A 21334-nucleotide genomic window follows, 5' to 3' on the forward strand; every position below is an offset into this window, starting at 1 on the left:
TCCCCCAGAGTTGGAGGAAGTGTCTGGGGTGAAGAAGTCTGGGAGTCCCTGCTTAGACTCCTGCCCCTGCAACCCAGACCCGGATAAGCGGAAGAAAATGGATGGATATATACAAGAGGTCATAAGAAGAGCAATATGATTATTGACAGGACATAAATTGTTATGTAATGGATAACTCTAAGACACATTTATATATTTTAAATGGGAAAGGTCATCAAAAAATACAGTACTGCGGCAAATTTGATGATTAAGTTGCATTCTATATAATTTTCTCCTGAGTAAAGTTTTGATTGAATTTCTGTCATACAATCTTATAACTTATAAATTAGCAATACAAAAAAAAAGAAAGTAACAAAAAGAATATCCAAATGTAATAGTTTTATTCAGTGAAACATCTAACCATAGAGCCAGAAGGTACAGATACTTAATCAGTTGGGGACATGGCTGTTATGCTAAAACAGCCAATTTAACATTTGAGATACATACATACAGTAATAAAAAAAAAAAAAAAAAAAGAATACCTGTTAAATGTTCAAGACAAAAGCTCATCAGAAATTACTCTGCAACCACCCAAATCTATACACTCAATAAAACACTTGATGTAAAAGGAAATATGCTCCTGAGAATTTACAAAAAAGATGAACGACTTTGGTTCAGTGTGTGCCCAGACGGGAGGGCACAGTACAGGGTAAAAATAAACACGCATGAAATGATCTACTTCCGGTTGGCGCTGGCAGTTCCAATGACGCAATCATTCACCTGCAAATCAAACAAGTCAATTAAACAAACATTCCAGTGGTGTATAAATTACCAGTGACATTCATGCAGACACTCACCTTACTGGCGAACCTCAAAGAGTTCAGGGTCTCTCCGAAGCTGTCCGGCTCCGGGGCGATGTTGACAAACATCAGGCTGTGACAAAAAACAAAAGCAGGTTTGAAATAATGGAAAGGTTTTACACAATGGGCACACTTCAATGGCCAGTAAAATAAATAAATACAATAAAAATTAACTAAAAAAAAAAGTAATAACCCAATAGGTGTTATTTTGGGGGTTAATATACTCAAATGACATCTGTTAAAAAAATAAAAATAAAAAAAGCATTGGCACTGTTGTATTTGGAAAAAGAAAAAAAAACTATGAATTCTAAAATAACTTCTTTAACATTTTTCTTTTTGTCTTTACCACATTAGTTTGCCCTTTTTTTTGTACAGCTTTACTTATCAAAACCTGCTCAGAAAGAAACATGATTATCAACTTCTGATCTAGCTCTGTACATGACGTTACAAAACAACTCCAGAATTCAGATTGTGACCAGAGTTTCGTTGTCCTTGTAAATACCCCGTTATAAAACTTGAATATAATGACACTCACGTTTTGCTGTTTCCTCCAAGGCAGTTCTGCAGCAGGTATGTGAGCTTGGAGTTTCTATAGGGAACGTAGCTCTCCTGCGGAATACAAAGTTTTAGATGTATAAAAAAAATATATATGAAGAAATATAATGTTATAACCATGTTTTTTTTACACTCACCTTATTGGCCAGTGCAGTGATGACGATGCCCAGATTGGACAGGGAGCTGTTGATCGCCGTCATCTCTTTGAAACGATCTCCCTGAGACTGGCTCTTCACCATCCGCTCGCTCCCAGCCAAGTCCACCAGACACAGAGCAGCTGGAGGGAAAAAGAAATAATAATCACACTTTTCAGCAAAACGTAAAGACAAAAACATGATCAGTCCACGTTTGATTCTTACATTTGCATTTGACGTCTCGGCCGACGTTCACTCCTTCGATGTCCAGTTTGAAAACAGAGTGGGAGCGGGAGGAGCGGTCGTTCTGGGCGGTCTGAGCGGTGGAGCGGTTCTGATTGGCCAAAGCGATCAGTCCAAGCACCTGTTAAAATGAACAGAGAAATAAGCATGTAGACTACAAACAAAACAGAATTCACGTGATTCAGCGTTTTCATCTGTACTGTATTATTTGTTTATTGCGCTTCTGACTATTTTAATACATTATTTCTTCTTACACATTTCTAGTGTGTTTATTAGGAGCAATAAGATTTGCAGACTCATCTTTAATTTACCACGACTGTCCATAGTATCTCAGTGTGCTAAAAAGTGCCTGTAAAAATCTTGCTTGAGGTTTAAGTATCACACAAAACATAACTGGACAATTGACACTAGACATTAATGCCATTGTTGTTATTTATTAATTGTTTTAACCCATATTATTTTATTTTGGCTGTCAGTTATATCCAGGGCCGTTGATAGAAATCTGGGGGCCCGGGGCAAGCTGCCTCATATGGGCAACCCTCTATATAATATATAAATAGAAAGAATTCTGGGCCCCGGGAAAACAGACTGCCCTGATAATACTGTCAAATATAGTCTTTTAAAAACAATTAAAGAGTTCATTTTCTTATTTTGCATATCTCCACAACAATTTCGATACATATTTTTTTTAAGTAATTTCTGTCAATATTTTGTTCCAGCTTCATAAAAAGTGGACACACACACACACACACACACACACACACCTGGTCTTCACAGGCCACCTTCTGATAGGTCAGGTTGGTCACCGTCAGCTCATTGTTGGTGGATTTGCGAATCTCGTGCTCTGGTCTTTTGTCGGCCTTTCCTTTGTAGAGGAGGTCTCGAAGGGTCTCATTGTAGATCTCAACAAAGCTCGCTGTGAACGTGAACTGAGAAACCACAACAAAGACGTATGTAAATATAATGCCATATATTTTTCTTTGATTATAAAAACCTATATATAAAAAATAATGTCAGTAACTTGTTTGGTATGAGTGTACTATGATGTATACTATTTTAAAGGTGTATTGTGTAACTTTTCTGGTGGGGGATTCATCAAATTCTCTGTGGAGATGTATGATATTAAACCTTTCTAACTTCATGACCAAACCAGACCAAGTTACAGGTCAAATCTGTGGAGAGGCAAACCCACCCATAGTCAGAATATCTATTTTTCTAGGTATTTTTGAGCTGTAAAACCACCTGTAACTGAATAAATTTAAGGTAGATCAGTTTAATGTCACACTGTGGAACATTCCAATCAGAGCGATGACATCTCCATAGACACAAGCAGGTGATGGACCCAATTTAATCACGTTGTAAATAAAACTAAACCTAATACGGACCTCCCAGCCTTGAGAGGAGAGCTTGTCCGACGCCTTGAAGATCTGCTGCACGGCTCTGGGAATGACGCCTCTGGATTCGTGGACCTCGTCTCCCTCCATCGTGTACGTTTTCCCACTCCCTGTCTGACCGTAGGCAAAGCAGCACACGTTGTAGCCATCCAACGCAGACTGCACCAGGAGAGAAATCTCTTCAAAAACCTGAAAGAAGAAATATAAATGTTTTCATGTTCTCTCAGACATGCAAAAATTTTCAATATGTTCATGTCCAACATTGACACCTACATCCTGTTGAGAAGCCTGAGGACCAAACACTCTGTCGAAACTGAAGTTGTAGTTTTTCTGAGTATCGGTGCCTTTTCCTGTGTGAGACTGACACGAAAGATAAATGAATATTTATTTGGACAGTGATGGAATATCCAAATTGAGTAACGTTTTATTGAGACCAATCAAATCAACATTTTAAAACCGTCTCACCTCTTCAGTTTTGGCCAAGCTGATCGAAGTCTTGTCATCAGATGCAAGATGAATGTGCTTGCTCAAACCGCCGTCCACAAGAGGGCGCACTCTGCAGAAGACCCTGATGTTACCCTGTTGGGACATGGCACCCAGGAGGATATTAGTATGCTACTCTAAACTAATGGCATTAAAAAAACTCAAGAGATATCACCACAGTGGCCTACAGTACCCTGCAGCCAAGTTCTAACTATAATATTCTACTCAAAAACCCATGTGATGGGTTGGACATTTTAATTATAATATTCTTCTATACTTTGGTAGAGCGTCAGGGTTTCTACAAATTTAAAAGCCCAATTATCAAACGTTTGTGGAAAAAAAAATTATAAAAAAATAAACCAATCCAATTTTAGGTTAAAAATTCTCCTGTAATTGTTAAATTCTGCATAAAAAAAAAATTATACCCAACTATTCCAAAACACAAAGAGATAATACAGCAGTACTTTGGAGAAATGTGCCTTGCCTTGAGTTCCTGGATGGCGTTGTGGAGTTTGCGACGCTCCATTTCTCCAGAGTACAGCTCATCTTTCTGCTGGGACACAGTTTCTTTCAGGGACTGAACCTCTTCTTCTGTTTCTCTGAGTGTCTGCTGCAGCCGGGCCAGAGACGACTCCTGCACCGAGAGCTTCATCTGCGGGAAAAAGTTTGACAATCAGATAACAATTAAATAAAAATTGTACAGCATTAGAAACCTATCGCCGATTGTAGCTGCATATAGGGTCCTCTGCAAACAATCATTTTCTAGAAATATACATCTCTACCTGTAGTTAAGATCTCTAAAAGGTTCTGTAGTTTATAAGTGCATATTTCAATCTCTCAAACATTAACACTCCCAAAGTTGTTTACAGTAAGTCCTTTTTAACCATATAATTCAAGTGTAATCACATACTTAAAGATTGTGCAGCCCTACTTCCAGTTCCTCACATTGCAATTATAAAGATCTATATAATAAGTGCTTGATATTGTACCTTCAGAGTTTGTAGCTCCACCTCTTGGCTGTCACGCAGAGTCTCCATAATTTTATATTTGCCCTCCAGGTTGCAGAGAGATTTCTGTAGAGTGTCCTTTTCCATGGATACTTTCTCCAGCTCTTCCTGGACACCGGAGAGCTCCTCCAGCTGTTTTTGAAACGCGCTGAAAACCATAACAAAAACAATAATATTTAATCACAGTGGAATGAGATGTAACCCTTTTTAGGTAGTTGGTTAGTTTTGTTTTTTGCACCTGATTTGGCCCCTCTGCTTCTCCAGCTCCTTCTCCATCTCACTCGCCCTCTGTCTGGTCTGAACCATGGATCCTTTGAGCACTTCGTTCTCCTGATTCACAGACTTCACTCTGGTCTGATAATTCTGGATCTTCTCCTCCATGTCGCAAACCTTCCCCTTGAGATCCCATGGCGCTCGTTTGGTGCCTCCTCCTGCAAAAAAGATCTGTGGTTAGAATTATATGATCCAAACAATAATAAATAAAGCCAGCACGAGCTACCTACCGACTTTGGCTCCAGTTGTTGGTTTAACATTAGCACTTTTTGCTGCCGTTGACATTGCAGGTTTTAAAACACCTGCTAAAAGAGCAATTAAGATGATTTGACTCCTTGTATAACACATTCAAATAGAGTTAAAACTTAGTCCATCAAAGTGCTTTACAGGGTAATAAAATGACAGGCAGGCAATAAAATACAGTTAGACAGTAAAAGCACAACAAACATTTGGTTAAAATGGTGTTTTCTCTGACAGTACATACAAGAGAAAAGTATATTACCTCTAGATGGTCCAGTGGCCACAGTCGCCGCCCCAGTTCTTCTGATAGGCTTTGCTGTGTAAACACAAAAATCAGGAATTTCTTTTAGTGATCCAACAATTTTCAAATTAAAAGCATTTTATATGAGAACAAAAATTAAACTCTGATAACTTACAAACATTGGGTCTTGCAGTAGCAATGGGTCTTTTGCTCATTATGACAGTGGCTGCAGCTTGGGGTTTAGGAGGGGGGTCTGAATCTTTGCGACTCTTTTTCTATGGGACAAAAATACAACAAGAATATGTATGAATATGGTGAGCAGAATATTGCCATGTGTTGCAGTACTGAATTCGGACTCCAGAAAACTAAAGTGCAAACCTGAAGAGGAGCCAAATCCTGGCTGTTCTCAGAGCTGCTGCTGCTCATGAGAACCCTTTTATTTGACATCACAGGTAAACGGGACATCCTGTGGCAGATCAACAAATTCAGGTTAAAACATGAAACGTAGCATCGGTACTAGTTAATAAAGACTGATTATGTTAATATCACGTAGAGATTAGCCATCTTAAATTCTAGCCATAACTTGTATTGTTATTGATTACAAGTTATGAATAGAATAGCTGAAGTCCTTCACCCTGTAACGTTATTTCCACTGTTTGTTTTAATCACAAATTTCTAATCCCGTAAAATAAGGATAAAAACATACCGCTGTTTTCAAACAGGCAAAGTCTTGTAGCCCCGAGTAAGCGCTAAGGCGTCGTTTACAGCATTTCACTTTCGTAAGATCAGTTCTCGGGTGTAACGTAACTATGTAAAACCTTTAAATATCGTAAGTATCGTGTAATAAAATAAAATCATCACCTTAAAGTTGATGAACACAAACTTCACCGTCCCGTACGCAGTCCTCAGCCGTTTGAATTTCAAACACAATGTTCGAACTGGGCGCTCCAGAGCGCGGCTGTGATTGGCTGGTTCCGCTTGGGAAGGACAGCTGTGATTGGCTGAATGTATAAAACACCGCCTTCTTCTGGGGTGCGTCCATGGTTACGCACGGGCTGACCGTAAACCATGGAACCGTGCCGTAAACTGGGAATCAACAACGTCCAGAGACTGAAAATAAATGAATGAAATGAAAGAAACTCCTGATGGAGCGGGCTTCACCTGCATCTGTTATTTTGCAGTAACGTAAATCTTACAAGGTTCTTGCAACTCTTGCAAAAATGCATTCTTGCTGTGAATGTGATCACATCTCCCCAAATCTTACCTTTATATACGTATATGTATAAAAAAAAAATCGAACAACAGAGTATTTGGCTACACTGAGCAGTTTTTTAAACGTTTTGTTTCTGAGCTCAGTTTTTAAACATCATATTACGGAATTTTAATCAATTAAGAAGTGCGGCACGTGCAGGTCACAGGACACACGTAAGGGGCTGTTGGTTTTTCTTAAATTAGTTGTTTGTTTTTCCCGTATCCATGGAGACGGTGTAAGAGGCTAGCTAAGGAGCTAGCGATGGACATTTGAGATGCTACAGGTTTTTTACACCATATGTGGCAGCAAATGTGACAGAAGACTTTCAGAGGAAAAACCTTGCGGAAAAAAACATTTTATCACCAACCGAAAAAACAGAGCAAAGTTAAAAAAAAAAAAGAAAAAAAAAAGTGTCCTTTCTGGTTGTGTTCACCTGTCTCCTCTTGGACCACAGACCACAGACTAGACCGGGCTGTGGACACTGGTGTGATGCTGCAGGACACAGAGGACAGACACTTTTGGCTCTTCCACGGGATCTGCAGACCCAGCCTGACCAGTCCTCCTGTTAAACTGCACTGAGAATTTTGACTGAGACACAAAGGCTAATGAGAAGCAGAGTGTGAATGTTGCAATACTTGAATTTCCCGTGGGATCAATAATTTCTCTCCCTCTCTCTTTCCATGATTGAACAATTGATTTAACACGCACACATGGATTTACTCATCTTTTCACTGTTAACACTTTATAACTTTGTGATTTTATGAAAAATGACCAAAAAAAAAAGGACTGAATAAATTTATTTTTCCAACTTTATTCTTCTGAGGGGAAGAAACAGTCTTTTGAAATGAGCCGTATTTGTAACTGCATATGCAAGAGTGTAGTATAAGAGGGCAGCTATTAAAGAATATTATGAATAATAACATTAAGAAGAGTATTCAATGTTATTTTTTCATAAAAAAGACACTGACATACAAATAGTATACACATAGACAGCCTGCAGCACTGGTTACTGGAACCTTTTAAATGGATACAGATATGAAATAACTTGTGCACAGACAAAGCAGTGCCCCAGGTCAAGTTTACACAATCACCCCAACATTATTGAAAAGAACACTGTGTTTTTGAATTATTTGGGGTTTACATAGTTTTGTTATTAAATATTAGTTACATGGCTGACCCAAGACAGGTCAATTATTTGGTTAGTCTATGTTTAGTTCCTTTTGTTTCCATGTTTTATTATGACTTGCTGCACTTCCCTTTGCCACAGTTACATATTTTATGTACAGCATACTGCAATACAATGCCTCAGACTGATAATGTGTGTACAGTTTCAAAGTACTACTAATATGTATGACAAACTCTTTAAAAAAAAAGATTGATAACAGTACCTGTCAGCCATTTTATAACACAATCATTTCCGCAGCAGCCACTTTAAACATAGCAAAGTGGACCATCATGAACCTGTAATGGAAAAACAGTCTCTCTCTGTTCCCTTCACATTCATGCACACTCTCTTCAGGTTTCAAGCGCTCCTCTTTTGGTATAAAAATACATACATATGGTATATATAAAAAAAGAATGAAAATGAAAATAGGCGGCGAAGAACAAGCTTCATCAAGTGCTTTCATTGATCCTTCTCTCTCCGTCAGATTTCTCAACTTTAGTGCATTCTTGGCTCCATCTTTTTTCTGCTTTGGCCTTCATCACAGAGGCTGCTCAAAACTCTGCTGTCCAAAGGGTGAGTAAGGACACTCTGATTCAGGTAACAAATAATTCAGTCTTTTTCAAACCATTTACATCAGTTCATCCTCTTCTCCAAAGCACAATGTCCTGTCACAAAGTCATTTACACTTTTCTAGTCTTCGAGTTGCAGATTTAACACTGCACCATCACAGCTGCCATCAGAAATCTCATTCCATTAATCTGTTTTGGCTTTAAATAATTTCAAAGTTAAGCAAAGAATTGTGTGACGTGTCTGGATGATATAAAAACAATGATTAAGTATTATACCAATGCAGAACTGTCAGTTTAGAATCAGTGTATAAGTAATCTCATTTGTTTATAATTTCAAAAGATGCGGCCTCTAAATAGCAAGTACCTACACAGTCCGACCAGTTGGACGCAAAAATGGTGCCACAATTTAGAAGCACAGACAAAACTGTGCTCAAACAAGCAATTGAATCATGTTTATATTTAAGGCTTACAAAATGCCATTAGATAATTTGGAAGAAATTCACATTAAAAACATATTTACATTAATAAATTTAGATCACTCAAAACCATAGGAAAGTGACTCTAAAGTATTTACACTTGTTACTTTTGCAACTTGCATGATTATAGGACGATATTTGTTACTCATTATTTACTTTTTCCCAAACAATTGCTGTTGAAGGTGCCATGATACTGACGATTACTGTAGTTCTCACAGTGCTCATTCTCAAATTATAAAATAATTTCAGAGGTATGGCGTGTTGAGATTGAGCTGTGTCTTTAAGGCAAAACAATGTGGGACATGTAATTAGCCTGTCTGATCAATCTAAGCCTTATTTAGTAAAACGCTTTTTAGGTAAAGTAACTGTGTACCTGAATACATGAATACATGTACATAGAACTGTGTAATGGGAAGACGGAGCCTATGAGTTCATATGCTCCACCTGAATGGCTGAGGTGGACACGGTGAGGCAGAGGTCCTTGTGCACCACGGGCAGGTCGGCCACAGTCACTGGTTTGTACTGGATCTCACTGGCTGCTACAGTCTTGTACTGGTGCAGGTCAAAGGGACACGGCACCACCGCCTCAGTGGGCTGTGGCTGGTAGCTGCCTGGGGGTCCTGGGTTTGGATTCTGGGCGGCGCTGTTTTGACTCTGGAGCTGCGTCGCTCGTCCCGCAGCAGACAGTCCCCCTCTGCCCCGGCCCCGCCCGCGGCCCCGCCCTCCTGTCACCCCCGGTGAGAGCCCCTGCGCCTGCTGAGCCGCTACAGTAGCTGCCACAGTCAGAGGATCGGGGTTGTGCTTCCTCATGTGTTTCATTAGATACGTCTCCTGGAGAGAGGACAAGACGGCTCAATGAGAGACAATAGTGAAAGTGTAAAGGCTCATTTATGCTCTATATTCTAGACACAGACACAGGCCAGTCATGATAATTACTCCTGATGGGTTTTAGATGACCTCACACCAGTCTATAGGCCAATCTTAATTAATACAGATGGGGGAAACCTAGAATTAATATTGTTAAAATGCAAAATGACCACCAATACCCGCATAGGTCAGAACTTACAGAGGTATAGGAGCGGTTACAGAGACCACAGGAGAATAGCTTCGCGTGCTTCACTGTGTGTGTGGACAGGTGCACCTCCAGGCTTGCAGCATCTGTATATCCACGATTACAGTTGTGGCACTTGTATGGTTTATCTTTATTGTGCTGCCGGCGGTGAGACTGTGGAAAAAAAAAGCAAGAACAAAAAAACTGAGTTGTATCCTGATTTCAGAGGTTTCAGATTAACCAATCAGAGAGACAGACATTCAGTTTATGTGAAAACAAACATGGCTCCTGCATGTAAAAAAAACAAAACTAAGACTAAGAAGCAGTGAACTATTATTTATGACAAGTAAAACAAGTTATATATTTTATACTGAATGTTACAGGAATTTTGGAGAAGAGATGTTTTCCGCATGTAAGAGACACATGATATAAATTAGCAGCTGTGGTTGGATCATCTCAAGCTTGCACAAAGTACTTTCCCCCTCTATTGTCTGATTCCAGACCCTGGATTTTAACAGAATGTAGAAGGGAATGGTTGGCCAGGGAACCAGAACAGGGTCATGTGTGATCAGCCAGAAGAGATTTCTGATATGGACATTTCCCAGATAAATCATTGTGAAAATTAAGGATGGCTTATGTGTTACTGAAGCCAGTTTCCTGGTTTAAATATGTGGTTACTTTCCTTTTCTTTAATTCAAATGCAGCATGTTGCTTTGTAAGAGCACAGCAAGCCAAATGTGAGAGCAGATCCAGCTATGTTCTGGGACTGAAGCATTTGTGAATAGGGGGGTCACTGCAGAAAGTTTTATCATTTTGTATCTGGCAATTGTTTGGGGTTTGGATGGAGCCAATAACTGAAACAGGTTTGATAAAAATGTATTACCTGGAGGTTGGAGAGCTGCGTGAAGGCCTTCTCACAGCCTGGATGGTTACACTTATAAGGTCTATCACCCGTGTGGATACTAAAAGGGAGGAAAAAAAGTTTTGTTATTTCTCTTTTCTCTGTTGCTTTCCGTCTCTCAGTCATTGCTCATTATCATCCATAGCAAAAGTAAAATTCAATTCTGTAAACTGAGCTAAAGTTAAAAGGTGCATTGTATAAATGTCATTGCTCTGCCAGGAATGTTCCACAGTACAACATTAAACAGCTCTAGTTTACATTTATTCATTCACAGGTGGTTTTATAGCTCAAAAAAAGCTTAAAAAGAAATATATTAAAAAAAAAAAAAAAAAAAAGAAAGAAATCAGATGTTTTGACTGTGAGCAGCTGTCTCTCCACAGATCTGACCTGTCACTTAGTCTGGTTTGCTCTCCACAAAGATAGAAAGGTTTAATACCATACTGTGAAACATATCAGACAAAGCAATAACATCTCCATGGAAAAACTTTTGTCCAGTTGGCAGAATTGAATCATTCTCTGTTACTAATATCCAGCCAAAAATGGGGCTGAATGATATTGGAAAAATATAAAACAAGCTTCTGAATGAGACTGCAAATTGCAATATATTTAACAACCCAAGATTCAGTACACAGTAATACCAAAAAACTAATACAAAAAAAAAAAAATCACATAATCAGAGCGCATTTGAGCACTACAGGATTGGCAGGTTTTACAGCTATAACAGGAACTGGAGACAAGATAGTCTGATGCAAATGTGTTTGCAAATATTCAAATTGTGATTCAGATTGGATAGAGAATAATCTTTCAGCTCAACAGAACAGCTTTACTTTGACCTACAGTGTTACACTGTCACAAACGATACTGAAAGGCTGCAACTAATCAATAAAAAAAATTAAAATAAAATAAAATCATAATAATCGGGACTATGCAGACTCAAACAAAATGCCAAAATAAAGACAAAAACAGTGGTATTATTAAAATCAAATGTCAAGGAATAATAATTTACTGGTTTTCATCAATAACATGCTTTATTTGTAAATATTCTCTCTCCAGAAGCCTTCAGTCACCACATTTCAACCTGCGTGGAGCTCAACAGAGACAGCATGCTCAGGTTCCAGTTTAAGTGCATTTTCCATTAATTTTTCCCATAGACTTAAAAAAAAAGAAAATATTAAAAGTTCGAAGAAGAGATAATGGAGGCTAATCAGCTACAGGCTAACTAATATTTATAATGCAGCTGTTTTAATTCAAGCGGCACATTTAAAACATAAGATATGGCTAAATGTTTTAATAACTTTGAGGTTTATTAAGTTTTATAAACAGGTTTCAATTAAAATGATCGTTAACAAGTAGCTGATCATCCCTGCGCAAGCGTTCAAACTTTTAAAGGTAATTAATAAGAGCAGAAAGTCTATGAGAAAAATGAATGGGAAATATAGTTCGGGAACAAGAGGGAGGTCACCTGAGCAGCCAGAACCACACGCTTTGACAAAACTTTACAAAGACGAGTGGATCTGGAGTCGTGTCCTGAGAAAAATTAACAAAGGACTGACAAACATCAAACTGGTACCTATCTCTGGCAAAAGAAGTTATATTTTGTTCTGCATGTTAAGAGAATTTCAAGAGGAGATGTCTTCCGCATTTGAGGGACATGTTAAACAAATTAGCAGCTGTGGTTGGACCGACTCAAACGTTTTTCACTCTCTATGGTCCAGTTCAAACCGAATGTAGAAGGGACTGGCTGGTCAGGCAAAGGGTAATGAAACGTCACTGTTGAGCTCCATTTGTTGTATAAAAAGTCTCGATGTACAACAGAACTAATTAAGTCGACTAAACAGAACAAAGAAGTGTTTGACTGGTGAACGACAGTAATAATAATAATAATAATAATACAGTTGCAGCCCTGACACAGCCCCTCCCCTGGTCCCTGGTCCGGCCGCAGTACCGTGTGTGCTGCTGGAGGTGACTGAGCTGTCTGAAAGTGTTCTGGCAGAAGGCGCAGCTGTAGGGCTTGGCTCCGGTGTGAATGCGGAGGTGCTGAGACAGGTAGCTGGAGTTGGCAAACGACTTGGAGCAGTGCGGACACTTGTGGGGCTTGGACTCAGTGTGGTTTCTAATGAGGGACACCAGAATGGAGAAGGAGAAACACAGAAACAGCCAGAGGTTTTAAGGCTACAGCATGACCAAACTTTACGACTTAAATCATGCATTTGTCCGATCGGTGATCAAATATACAAATATATGACCACATAGACTTTGACAGTGTGCTCTTTGTGCTGTATCTGAGTTATGAAAACACAGAACAGAAGCAAGCACAGTCACGCTTTCCTCTTTCTCTCTCCCAGTCTCTCTCTCTCCATTTGGTGTGCTCTGTTTGAGTGTCTATGGGTTTACAGCTGTTTTGTAAAGGTTAATGTAATGTATGGTAAATGGCACACGTGTGAAGTGCTTTCTCACATTCGAAATGTAAAGCAAGCAGCAGCCAAAACATGCACGGAAAAACTGAACTGAAAAGAGTGACATTAAGCAACACAAAGAGTGGAACTAAACGTGTCCTATTCACGCTCAGTGGATGTACGTGAGCCCTGTGACCCCCAGAAGTGACCTCAGAAGTGACCTCAGCATCGCAGCAAAGAAATGCTTCAAGACACAGTGAAAAGCGGTTAGGGATGGGCGATGTGTCTGCGCTGAAGTGGAATATTGGGAGATCGTTTTATGTATTTGTATTGCCAAAATTCCCTGATTTAACGGCTCAATATTTGTTCTAACGGAATAAAGATAAAAACTTGGCCCAGTTATCTAATAAAGCGCAACAGATTTTTATTATATTAAGTCCAAAAATACATTTTGCTTTTTTTTTTACTTTACAAATTTGTGTCAAGTTCATTTTAGTTTGTGAACTTTAGCAGTAAGCATGGCACGATGTTCAAATATGATGCAACGATTATCATGGACAAAATAATTGTGATTAACGATTATATCAAGATAATTATTAAAGGTGCACTGTGTAATTTTTCTGGTGTTGGGTCTTGTCTCCATGGAGATGCGATTGCTTTCCCAGGAATGTTCCATGGTACAACATCTAGCATTTATTCATTACAGGTCTTTCTATTGCTCAAAAACACAATAATTCCTTCTGTGAATAAGGGCGACTCTCCACAGATCTTAATTAAAATCTAAATCTAAATTAAAAGCTGCTGACAGTTTAAAAATGTTGTGAAAATAATTTAAATGTTATGAATAGGCTCCATATTAAAACTGTATCTTATTATAAATGAAAATAATTATTCTCTATCCTTTCTTGTGAGAAACTAAACTACATTATTGTTAGTTCCCATCCATCCCTATTTACTTTTCCTTTTACTTTTATTTCCTGTTTTCTTCAATTTCATAGATTGTAGAGCAAGTTGTATATTTGGTATAGCCAGGCTCAATTTCATTTCTCTACAGCGCCTAGGTCAGGAATCGGAATCCATGAGATGGTTTGCAAAAACCCCGGAAGTGCGAGTTCGGGCACCAGCCAATCATCGAAGAGACATATATTCTGTCTTGGCAACGATTCCCGAGATCGAGGATTTAAAGCCGGAACAAAGAGAATGTTTGGTGAATTTTATCAAGGGGAAAAACGTTATTGCCCTTCTTCCTACAGGATTTAGGAAAAGTTTAATATACCAGTTAGCCCGGTTAGCAGCGCATTACATACATCACGACCAAATAGCAGGGATTGGTTAAATTTGAAAAAAAGTAGCCGCCTACCGTCAAGCGAACGAATTCTAACGCTGCGAGTTCAGACAGTTTCGAAGAAGTGAAACGGTCTGATGAATCAGACTGTATTTGGTATTGGTATTAGTAGAAAATAAATAAAATCCATATGTATCGGCCCACCCCTAAAAAGTAATGGCAGTACACAGAAATGGCAAAAGCAGCAACAGCAAAAGAAAAGAAAAGACAAGCATAAAGCAAAAGAAAGGGTGACTCTTAAACAATGCAAGAAACTATATGTTCGTCCCATATAGGTCCCCACCACACCTATATTTTGTTCTAACCACAGCAACCTCACACGCAAAGCCCACAAACACCCACGTCAAACCATCAAACCATCACACACTCACAGAGACAGAGGACCACACTAGACCAGGGCAGTACCGTGTGTGTTGCTGGAGGTGACTGAGCTGCCTGAAGGTCTTCTGGCAGTAGGTACAGCTGTAGGGTTTGGCCCCGCTGTGGATTCTGATGTGTTGGGACAGGTAGCTGGAGTTGGCGAAGGACTTGGAGCAGTGTGGACATTTGTGGGGTTTGGCCTCCGTGTGCGACTTGGCGTGAATCTGCATATCCGATTTACTGAAGAAAGTGACTGCACACATCCTACATCTGCAAAACAAACGTGTAACCAGGAGAGGCCATGAAAACACCGAAAATACAGTATTAAATGAAGCTGGTAGGGATGGGACAAGATCTCGTACCACATGATCTTACGAAACAAAGATCTTGAGTTTTTTCTCCCCTCAACTTACCTTTGGATTGGGAAAAAAAAAAAAAGGGTTAAAAGCTGGTGAGTTACACAATTTGAGAAGCAGCAGTTCGAAAAAGCAGTACTACAATGACTGCTAAAGTATTACATAAAATAAATAAAAAATATCTATCCAAAATTGTGAAATGGATTGCTCTACCTATTTATTACAAATTTCATAAAAATCTTGTCTTGTCTCATTCTCATGGACCTAGTCTCGTGTTGTCTCGTCTTGTGAAAATTGCGTCTCGTCCCACCCCTATTGTGATCTAATATTAGCTCTGATGTAGGTCAAGACCATTCTTATTGTTCAGGAGAATCAAATTTCATTTTCTTACAAAAAACTACAGAAGTAACATTACAGAATACAATTTTCAACACACAGTGGTTTCTAAGCTTACTACTACTCATACAAAAAAAAAAAATTATTAAGAGAAAAATATGTTTTGCATAAACATACATTTCCCGATTGAAAAAAAATAACAAAACTAGATTTAATTTTGGACAAAGTGACCAAATATTGTAGTAAGAATACTGTTACTTCAAAGTAACACAACAACTTTGAATAAATACAAAGAGTTTCTGGGCCAATCACAACTAATAAATCTTCTTCTGCCAAACCAGGATATCGACTGAACCGATATTCGGAAGCTGATATCTGTCCAGCAAATTTGTCAGTATCGGTGCTGATAGCAGATTATTGGATCAGTGCATCCCTAATTATACGGTAACTGAGCATATTATATCTACATATTTACATATTAATCAACACAGACACTAAATATTTTCTTACTTGTAGGTTTTTGGGCCGTCTTTGTTGGTGTGCTCATCTTCATCATTGGACAAATCGTACGGATCAGCTGGGTGATGCTGTAAACAGACACAACACACTGGACTTTATTACAATGGATTTTTGTCATTTTGCATTAAAGGAGACCAAAGTGCTTCATATTAAAATCAACACAAAATAAACACATGCAAAACATTAAACAATGAAATAAAACAAAGTGTGTACAACATTTTGCACAATTCTCTATGTTGGGTTTAGACATTAATCTTAGACAAACTTATTGATCCACAAGGGAAATTATTTAGACATGCATCACAATATATTTTAATAACAAATTGTAATAATAAATTTAAAATATGTAGCAAAAATAGTAAGAGCTTAATACCTTTAGAGTAAAAAAAGGATAGAAATTAAACTGGTACCTGTCCCCCAGCGGCGAGGTGGGCCAGTATCAGGGCGTCACTCCCCGCGGGCAGGATCCCCCCCACTCGGCCCATCATGGCTTTGCTCTTCCGGCCGCGCTTTGACGGAGTCGGCATGACGACAGCAGGGGGCAGTGCAATGTCGTCCTTACGATCTACAAACAAGAATGAATGCAATTAGCCTGGCATGGTCTGGACATCTGGAGAGCTTTCCTTTTGTAATTTAAACTGTCAGTCTGTGTAGGGTTTCTGAATTGCTACACTAAAGGTGCATTGTGTAACTTTTCTGATGGAGGGACGGTCAAATGCTTTTCTCTGTGGAAATGTTATCACTTTGTCTGGAATGTTTCACAGTATGGCATTAAACCTTTCTATCTTTAAGGAGACCAAACCAGACCAAGTTACAGGTCAGATCTGTGGAGAGGCGGCCCCATTCACAGTCAGAATGCCTGTTTTTCTAGGTATTTTTGATCTATTAAACCATTTCTTGTATTTGTGAATGTCGCAATTCTTCTTTACATTTATAGATTTATTTATTTATTCTGCTAATAAAGACACTAACTTATCTCCATATTATTAGGCTGTCTGAATCCCAAAAGCTCAAAATGCTCCATCCCACCTTGTGATGTCATGTTGGAGTAGTTCTCAAATACAGCTTCCTTTTATCCTTTGTTTAGTGAAGATTGGCAATTTCAGGACTTAAATCATCCAAATGATTCTAGGGAAGGTGCATGGAGTTTAAAAATGCAGTGGAGTACTTTCTGAATTACCAAAATTAAACTAAACACAACTACAGGTGTGTTTTTGATGAGGAAACAAGAGTATAAGTAGATCAGAAAATAGCATAATATGGGCCCTTTAAATCAAGCAGAAGCAGATGTTTGCTGAAGACTGTTACCTGAGTTGGAGGCGTGGAGAGCAGACACTATCATGGTGGTGGCAGTTGAATGTCCGGTCACAAAAGACTGAGAGGAGGCCGTCGGGACCAGAGTTCCTTGAGGAGTCGTTATGACCAGACCCGCTGAAAAAAATAAGAAAAATATTATGTATGTTATTGTATTTGCCATCACAAGAGCAGAAAAAAAAAACACTTCTACTCTGCATTTAGTGCAAAGTTTATAAAAATTCCAACATCATTTGCTTCATGCTTAAACCAACCCTAGAACTGTAATTTTTGTAGAACTGTAACAATTTAGTTGGGAGCTTATTTGGTTGGAGGGTCCGCCACCATCTCTATGGAGATTTTATTGCTTTGCCTGGAGTGGCCCACAGTATTTATCTTACAGCTCACTTCAGTGGAGGTGTTCCTTCTCATTGCAGAATGTATGCATTTTTTTTTTTTTTTGGAGCAATGTATACACCCATAATTGTATACATGCCTGTTAGACAAGTGCAATACCAAACTGTGGAAAATAACATGTACATAGTTACAGAGTAAACAGACAATTTAAAAACTATAAAACATATTTTAAATGTGAGTTTAAACTTTAATAACTACTGCTTCATTCATCGCGAATCATTTGATCTCAACACTTGGCTCGCTCATGCAGTACCTGCCCAGCCCACTAGGGAACCCCAAACTTTAGAATGAACATAATGAGTCCTTTTATTACAATAGAAGTGCTTTTGGTGTCTTGAAAGACGCTACATCCAATACATTATAATTATTATTATGATTAAAATGATAATAAGAGTGATTTTGCTCTCTTACCTGCAGTCATGATACCCGTGGAGGGAACAGGCACAACGGTGACGTTTTGGGAGGTGTGGGACTGGTGGAGATGTGTCCCGACTGAACTTAAAGCTGGGCCCCCGGCACTGCTGCCCCCTCCCTCCTGTTTGGGGACCACTCGCACCCCTGTGACGGTGTCCCCTGAGCTGGGGATGGCCAGCACCGCGGTGGGATAATGCGGGGAGGAAGACGAGGACGAGTGGGGGAACGAGGGAGCAGAGGGCTTCTCCGCTCCCAGCTGCTCCTTGGTTTTGTTCAGGAACATGGCGCTCTCGATCTATCAGGAGCAGGTGAAACCAAGAGGTGGAAAAATAACAGAGCCGGAGAAGGGTGGACGAGAGGCGAGCAGTTTAGGATGAGAAATAGAAGAATATAAATGAAAAAGAGAGAATAACAGAATAATGAGATGCAAAAGTAAAAAGTACCAGAGGGTTTAAAGAGGTGAAAGAGGACAGGGAGTGTGTGATCACATGATCAATTCAACAATTCTCTGTTCACAAACTTCTGTGATTTAGCCTTTTGCACAGAATAGTCTATGTGGCAGTAATGTTACAGTCAATATCTTTTTCACAAGTATAAAGTCATAAAGTGTTTACATTATTTAATTTTAACAATTTTAACAACAAATTTAACTAAATAATGTGTATTGCAAGACAATTCCAACAATAAGGTTGTCTCTACCTGTCCTTGTACAGTGGGGACGGGAGACCAAAAGTATGATGAGTTGAAATGGGAATCGTCCATTATTTCTGTAATTAAAAAGCAACACACTTAGAAAACACCTGTCCTCCTTCTCGACCTCCAGTATCACTGTCAGCTTTGATGTTGAAACAAACTCAAAATGAGCATGTTTCAATAATTTGTTTCCTTTGCCCATCCTCTTTTGATAATTTAATCAATGTCCATTTTAGAATGAAACATACTATGGACCATTAAATTACACTTACCACTTTTAATAAAGCTAGGTTAACATTAATGATTAAAAATAAAGAGAGGATTTGAAAGGACCAAAGATCTTGTGACACTGACAGGAAAGTCAGGTCAGATCTAACAAACAGGCAGCTCTTTGCATTTTTTAGTCTTTAATGTTCTCCACATAGACTTGAGAAATAAGTGTCAATACGGCGTGATCACGCATTTCTACTTTTCTTTCTGAAACAGGTAAATCTCTGGCTCACACCTGCAGTGACTTGTGCATGCATTATGATGTCACATGGACACACTGTACTCTGCACAAAGAGGCGCTGAAGATGCGCTGACGGGTCACAGGTTTGACACAGCTCACACAGAACACTGTCACCTGTGTCACAGTCTGTGCACAGACAGCCATTTGTGAAGAGTTGTCTAAAACTACCGCACTGCTAGCAAGGAGCTACACGCTGCAGGGATGGATTACACTGTGCAAATACTCATAAAATGCAAATGCATGAGTTATTTTGAGAATGCCTCCGTGCGCGGACTGCCAGTGCCCCAAAGAAATGTGGACACCAAGGCTAGCATTAGCTGGTTACCGCTGCAAGACAAGGGAGCTAGCTAACTTGCCTCCATTAATTTTCTCCTTTTGTTCGTGGGCTTGCTCTAGCTACATGAAGGCCTGCTTAGTCAAATGCTTAACCAGGTGGCCGCGGAGGAGATGCAGACATCCCTGCTCTCTAAGCTCTGATTCCTCGCTTCCTACTCATCTCGCGGAGAGAAAATAAAGAGAAAAAAGTGGCGGATAAAAAAAACAAGGCAGAAAAAAACGTCGACGCCGTTGCCTGTGCAGGAGACGCAGCTTCATGCAGACTTCCGGCGGCTGGACGAGGCAGACAACACTGAAATAACAGTAAACCAACACTTCACTAATAACGCCACTGTGAATTACCGGCAGAAGTGATCCCCGTGTGCCCCCCGGAGCTTCCTCGGGTCGGGACAGTTGGGAAACTTTGTCCAAATCCGCCCCTCGGATCAGACCCCTCAGATATTCCCTTTTTTCTTCGTTTTTTTTTTCTTTTCCCTCCAGCGCCACTCGACTGTGTAAAGCAAAACAGACGGGAAACGGCTAACTTCCGGTCTGAAGCTTTCAAAATGAATTACAGACGCCACTTGTAAATTAAACATCGAATTAAAAATAAACTTTAAAAAATTCAAATATGTAATACTGTCATATACTTACTAGATATATGTAAACACTTATTCATTTCAGCTGTAAAATATTTAGAAATCTACTTCAGCCTTTGTTTTGAAATAACTTCCGGTGTTTGACTTGGTACTTTCTGCGAACTGTACACAGATGTCAACAACATCATAGCTTGGTGCATCAATGTCTATTATGTATTTATAGAGTAATTCTATGCATGTTTTAAGAAGTGTAAATTATTAGTGGTTAAAGAAAATAAAGATATAAGCTCAATATTTTGTGGAAACGGAGACCAAATAACAAGAGGGGGAGATTATAGATTTAAAATAATAATAATAAAAACTTGTGTGTGAGTAGGCCTGCAGTTTTATTACACAACTTTATTGGCAATTGCTAATTATTGTCTAATTCAGAGCTTGTTTAATCACAAGAGGGCGTGCTAGGTTTTTATATAGTTGGTTTTATTATGTGTTGTCTCTAGGGCTAGTGGATAATTAAGTTTACAGATAAATCAAGTTATATTCTCTTTTACTGTAGGCCTATATAGACATGTAAATCTAAATTGTCAGATTAATAAGTCACCGAGAGCCAGTCATAGTGTGTGTTTTTTTTATTTCTTGACAGTCACCTGCAGCACAATCACACAATAAACAGGACAAATAAAAAATGTGTAAATTTCCTGTGAATGTATGATAAATTTGGCATATTGTTATAGTTTAGATATAAATCTGATCTTTTAACAATTCTTCCTTATTATGCGACATATATTAAATTATTTCACGATTCGTACCTGCCATAAAGACAATTTAACATAATAAAAATCAAATATCATCTTGGTTCTTGAATTTCACAATAAAGCTCCATACAGAATATATTACCTTCAAAAATATCTGGATCCTACATTTGCAGCCTTTGTGACATCAAAATATATACAAATT

The 21334-nt window shown here is 38.9% G+C and overlaps 2 protein-coding genes across 6 annotated transcripts; both read right to left on the minus strand.

The window, feature by feature from the left end:
- Positions 1-363: 363 nt before the first annotated feature.
- Positions 364-6371, minus strand: kifc1 (kinesin family member C1). 3 transcript variants are annotated; one of them, XM_020934409.2, is made up of 17 exons: positions 6271-6371; positions 5788-5875; positions 5585-5684; positions 5431-5484; positions 5159-5230; positions 4894-5086; positions 4638-4803; positions 4133-4300; positions 3631-3744; positions 3439-3525; positions 3157-3354; positions 2536-2700; positions 1754-1892; positions 1532-1671; positions 1375-1448; positions 837-912; positions 364-759 (listed from the first exon to the last, which is right to left on the minus strand). In XM_020934409.2, the coding sequence occupies exons 2-17, from the start codon at positions 5872-5874 to the stop codon at positions 715-717; spliced, it is 1878 nt and encodes a 625-aa protein (XP_020790068.1). In that variant the 5' UTR covers position 5875; positions 6271-6371; the 3' UTR covers positions 364-714. The 3 variants fall into 3 exon arrangements, with proteins under 3 accessions (XP_020790068.1, XP_020790067.1, XP_055013358.1); XM_020934408.2 differs by having other exon boundaries at positions 5159-5233; positions 6271-6369; XM_055157383.1 differs by lacking the exon at positions 6271-6371 and adding an exon at positions 6116-6259 and having other exon boundaries at positions 5159-5233.
- A 1085-nt stretch (positions 6372-7456) lies between these two features.
- znf384a (zinc finger protein 384 a) lies at positions 7457-20303 on the minus strand. Of its 3 annotated transcripts, none has more exons than XM_020934351.2 (11): positions 20142-20303; positions 18959-19026; positions 18257-18554; positions 17444-17566; positions 16546-16700; positions 16127-16203; positions 14970-15194; positions 12769-12936; positions 10806-10884; positions 9938-10096; positions 7457-9702 (listed from the first exon to the last, which is right to left on the minus strand). In XM_020934351.2, exons 2-11 carry the CDS (start codon positions 19019-19021, stop codon positions 9295-9297), a joined length of 1755 nt encoding a protein of 584 aa, XP_020790010.2. In that variant the 5' UTR covers positions 19022-19026; positions 20142-20303; the 3' UTR covers positions 7457-9294. The 3 variants fall into 3 exon arrangements, with proteins under 3 accessions (XP_020790010.2, XP_055013502.1, XP_020790011.2); XM_055157527.1 differs by lacking the exon at positions 20142-20303 and adding an exon at positions 19820-20135; XM_020934352.2 differs by lacking the exon at positions 12769-12936.
- Positions 20304-21334: the final 1031 nt, after the last annotated feature.

Source organism: Boleophthalmus pectinirostris, unplaced genomic scaffold (genome assembly GCF_026225935.1).
Source record: "Boleophthalmus pectinirostris isolate CB_2022bp ecotype Guang Dong unplaced genomic scaffold, ASM2622593v1 HiC_scaffold_21, whole genome shotgun sequence".
In the NCBI taxonomy this organism is placed as follows: domain Eukaryota; kingdom Metazoa; phylum Chordata; class Actinopteri; order Gobiiformes; family Gobiidae; genus Boleophthalmus; species Boleophthalmus pectinirostris.

Bases quoted from the DNA above. Each gene is read 5' to 3' on its own strand.
- kifc1 (XM_020934408.2), bottom strand. From the start codon at position 5,874: ATGTCCCGTTTACCTGTGATGTCAAATAAAAGGGTTCTCATGAGCAGC. The intron at 5,685-5,787 runs GTTTGCACTTTA...TTTGTCCCATAG, and splicing joins AGGATTTGGCTCCTCTTCAG to AAAAAGAGTCGCAAAGATTC. The intron at 4,804-4,893 runs GTGCAAAAAACA...TATGGTTTTCAG, and splicing joins AAGCAGAGGGGCCAAATCAG to CGCGTTTCAAAAACAGCTGG.
- znf384a (XM_020934351.2), bottom strand. From the start codon at position 19,021: ATGGACGATTCCCATTTCAACTCATCATACTTTTGGTCTCCCGTCCCC. The intron at 12,937-14,969 runs GTACTGCCCTGG...GTCCCTCATTAG, and splicing joins CACCTCCAGCAACACACACG to AAACCACACTGAGTCCAAGC. The intron at 9,703-9,937 runs GTAAGTTCTGAC...TCCTCTCTCCAG, and splicing joins GTAACCGCTCCTATACCTCT to GAGACGTATCTAATGAAACA.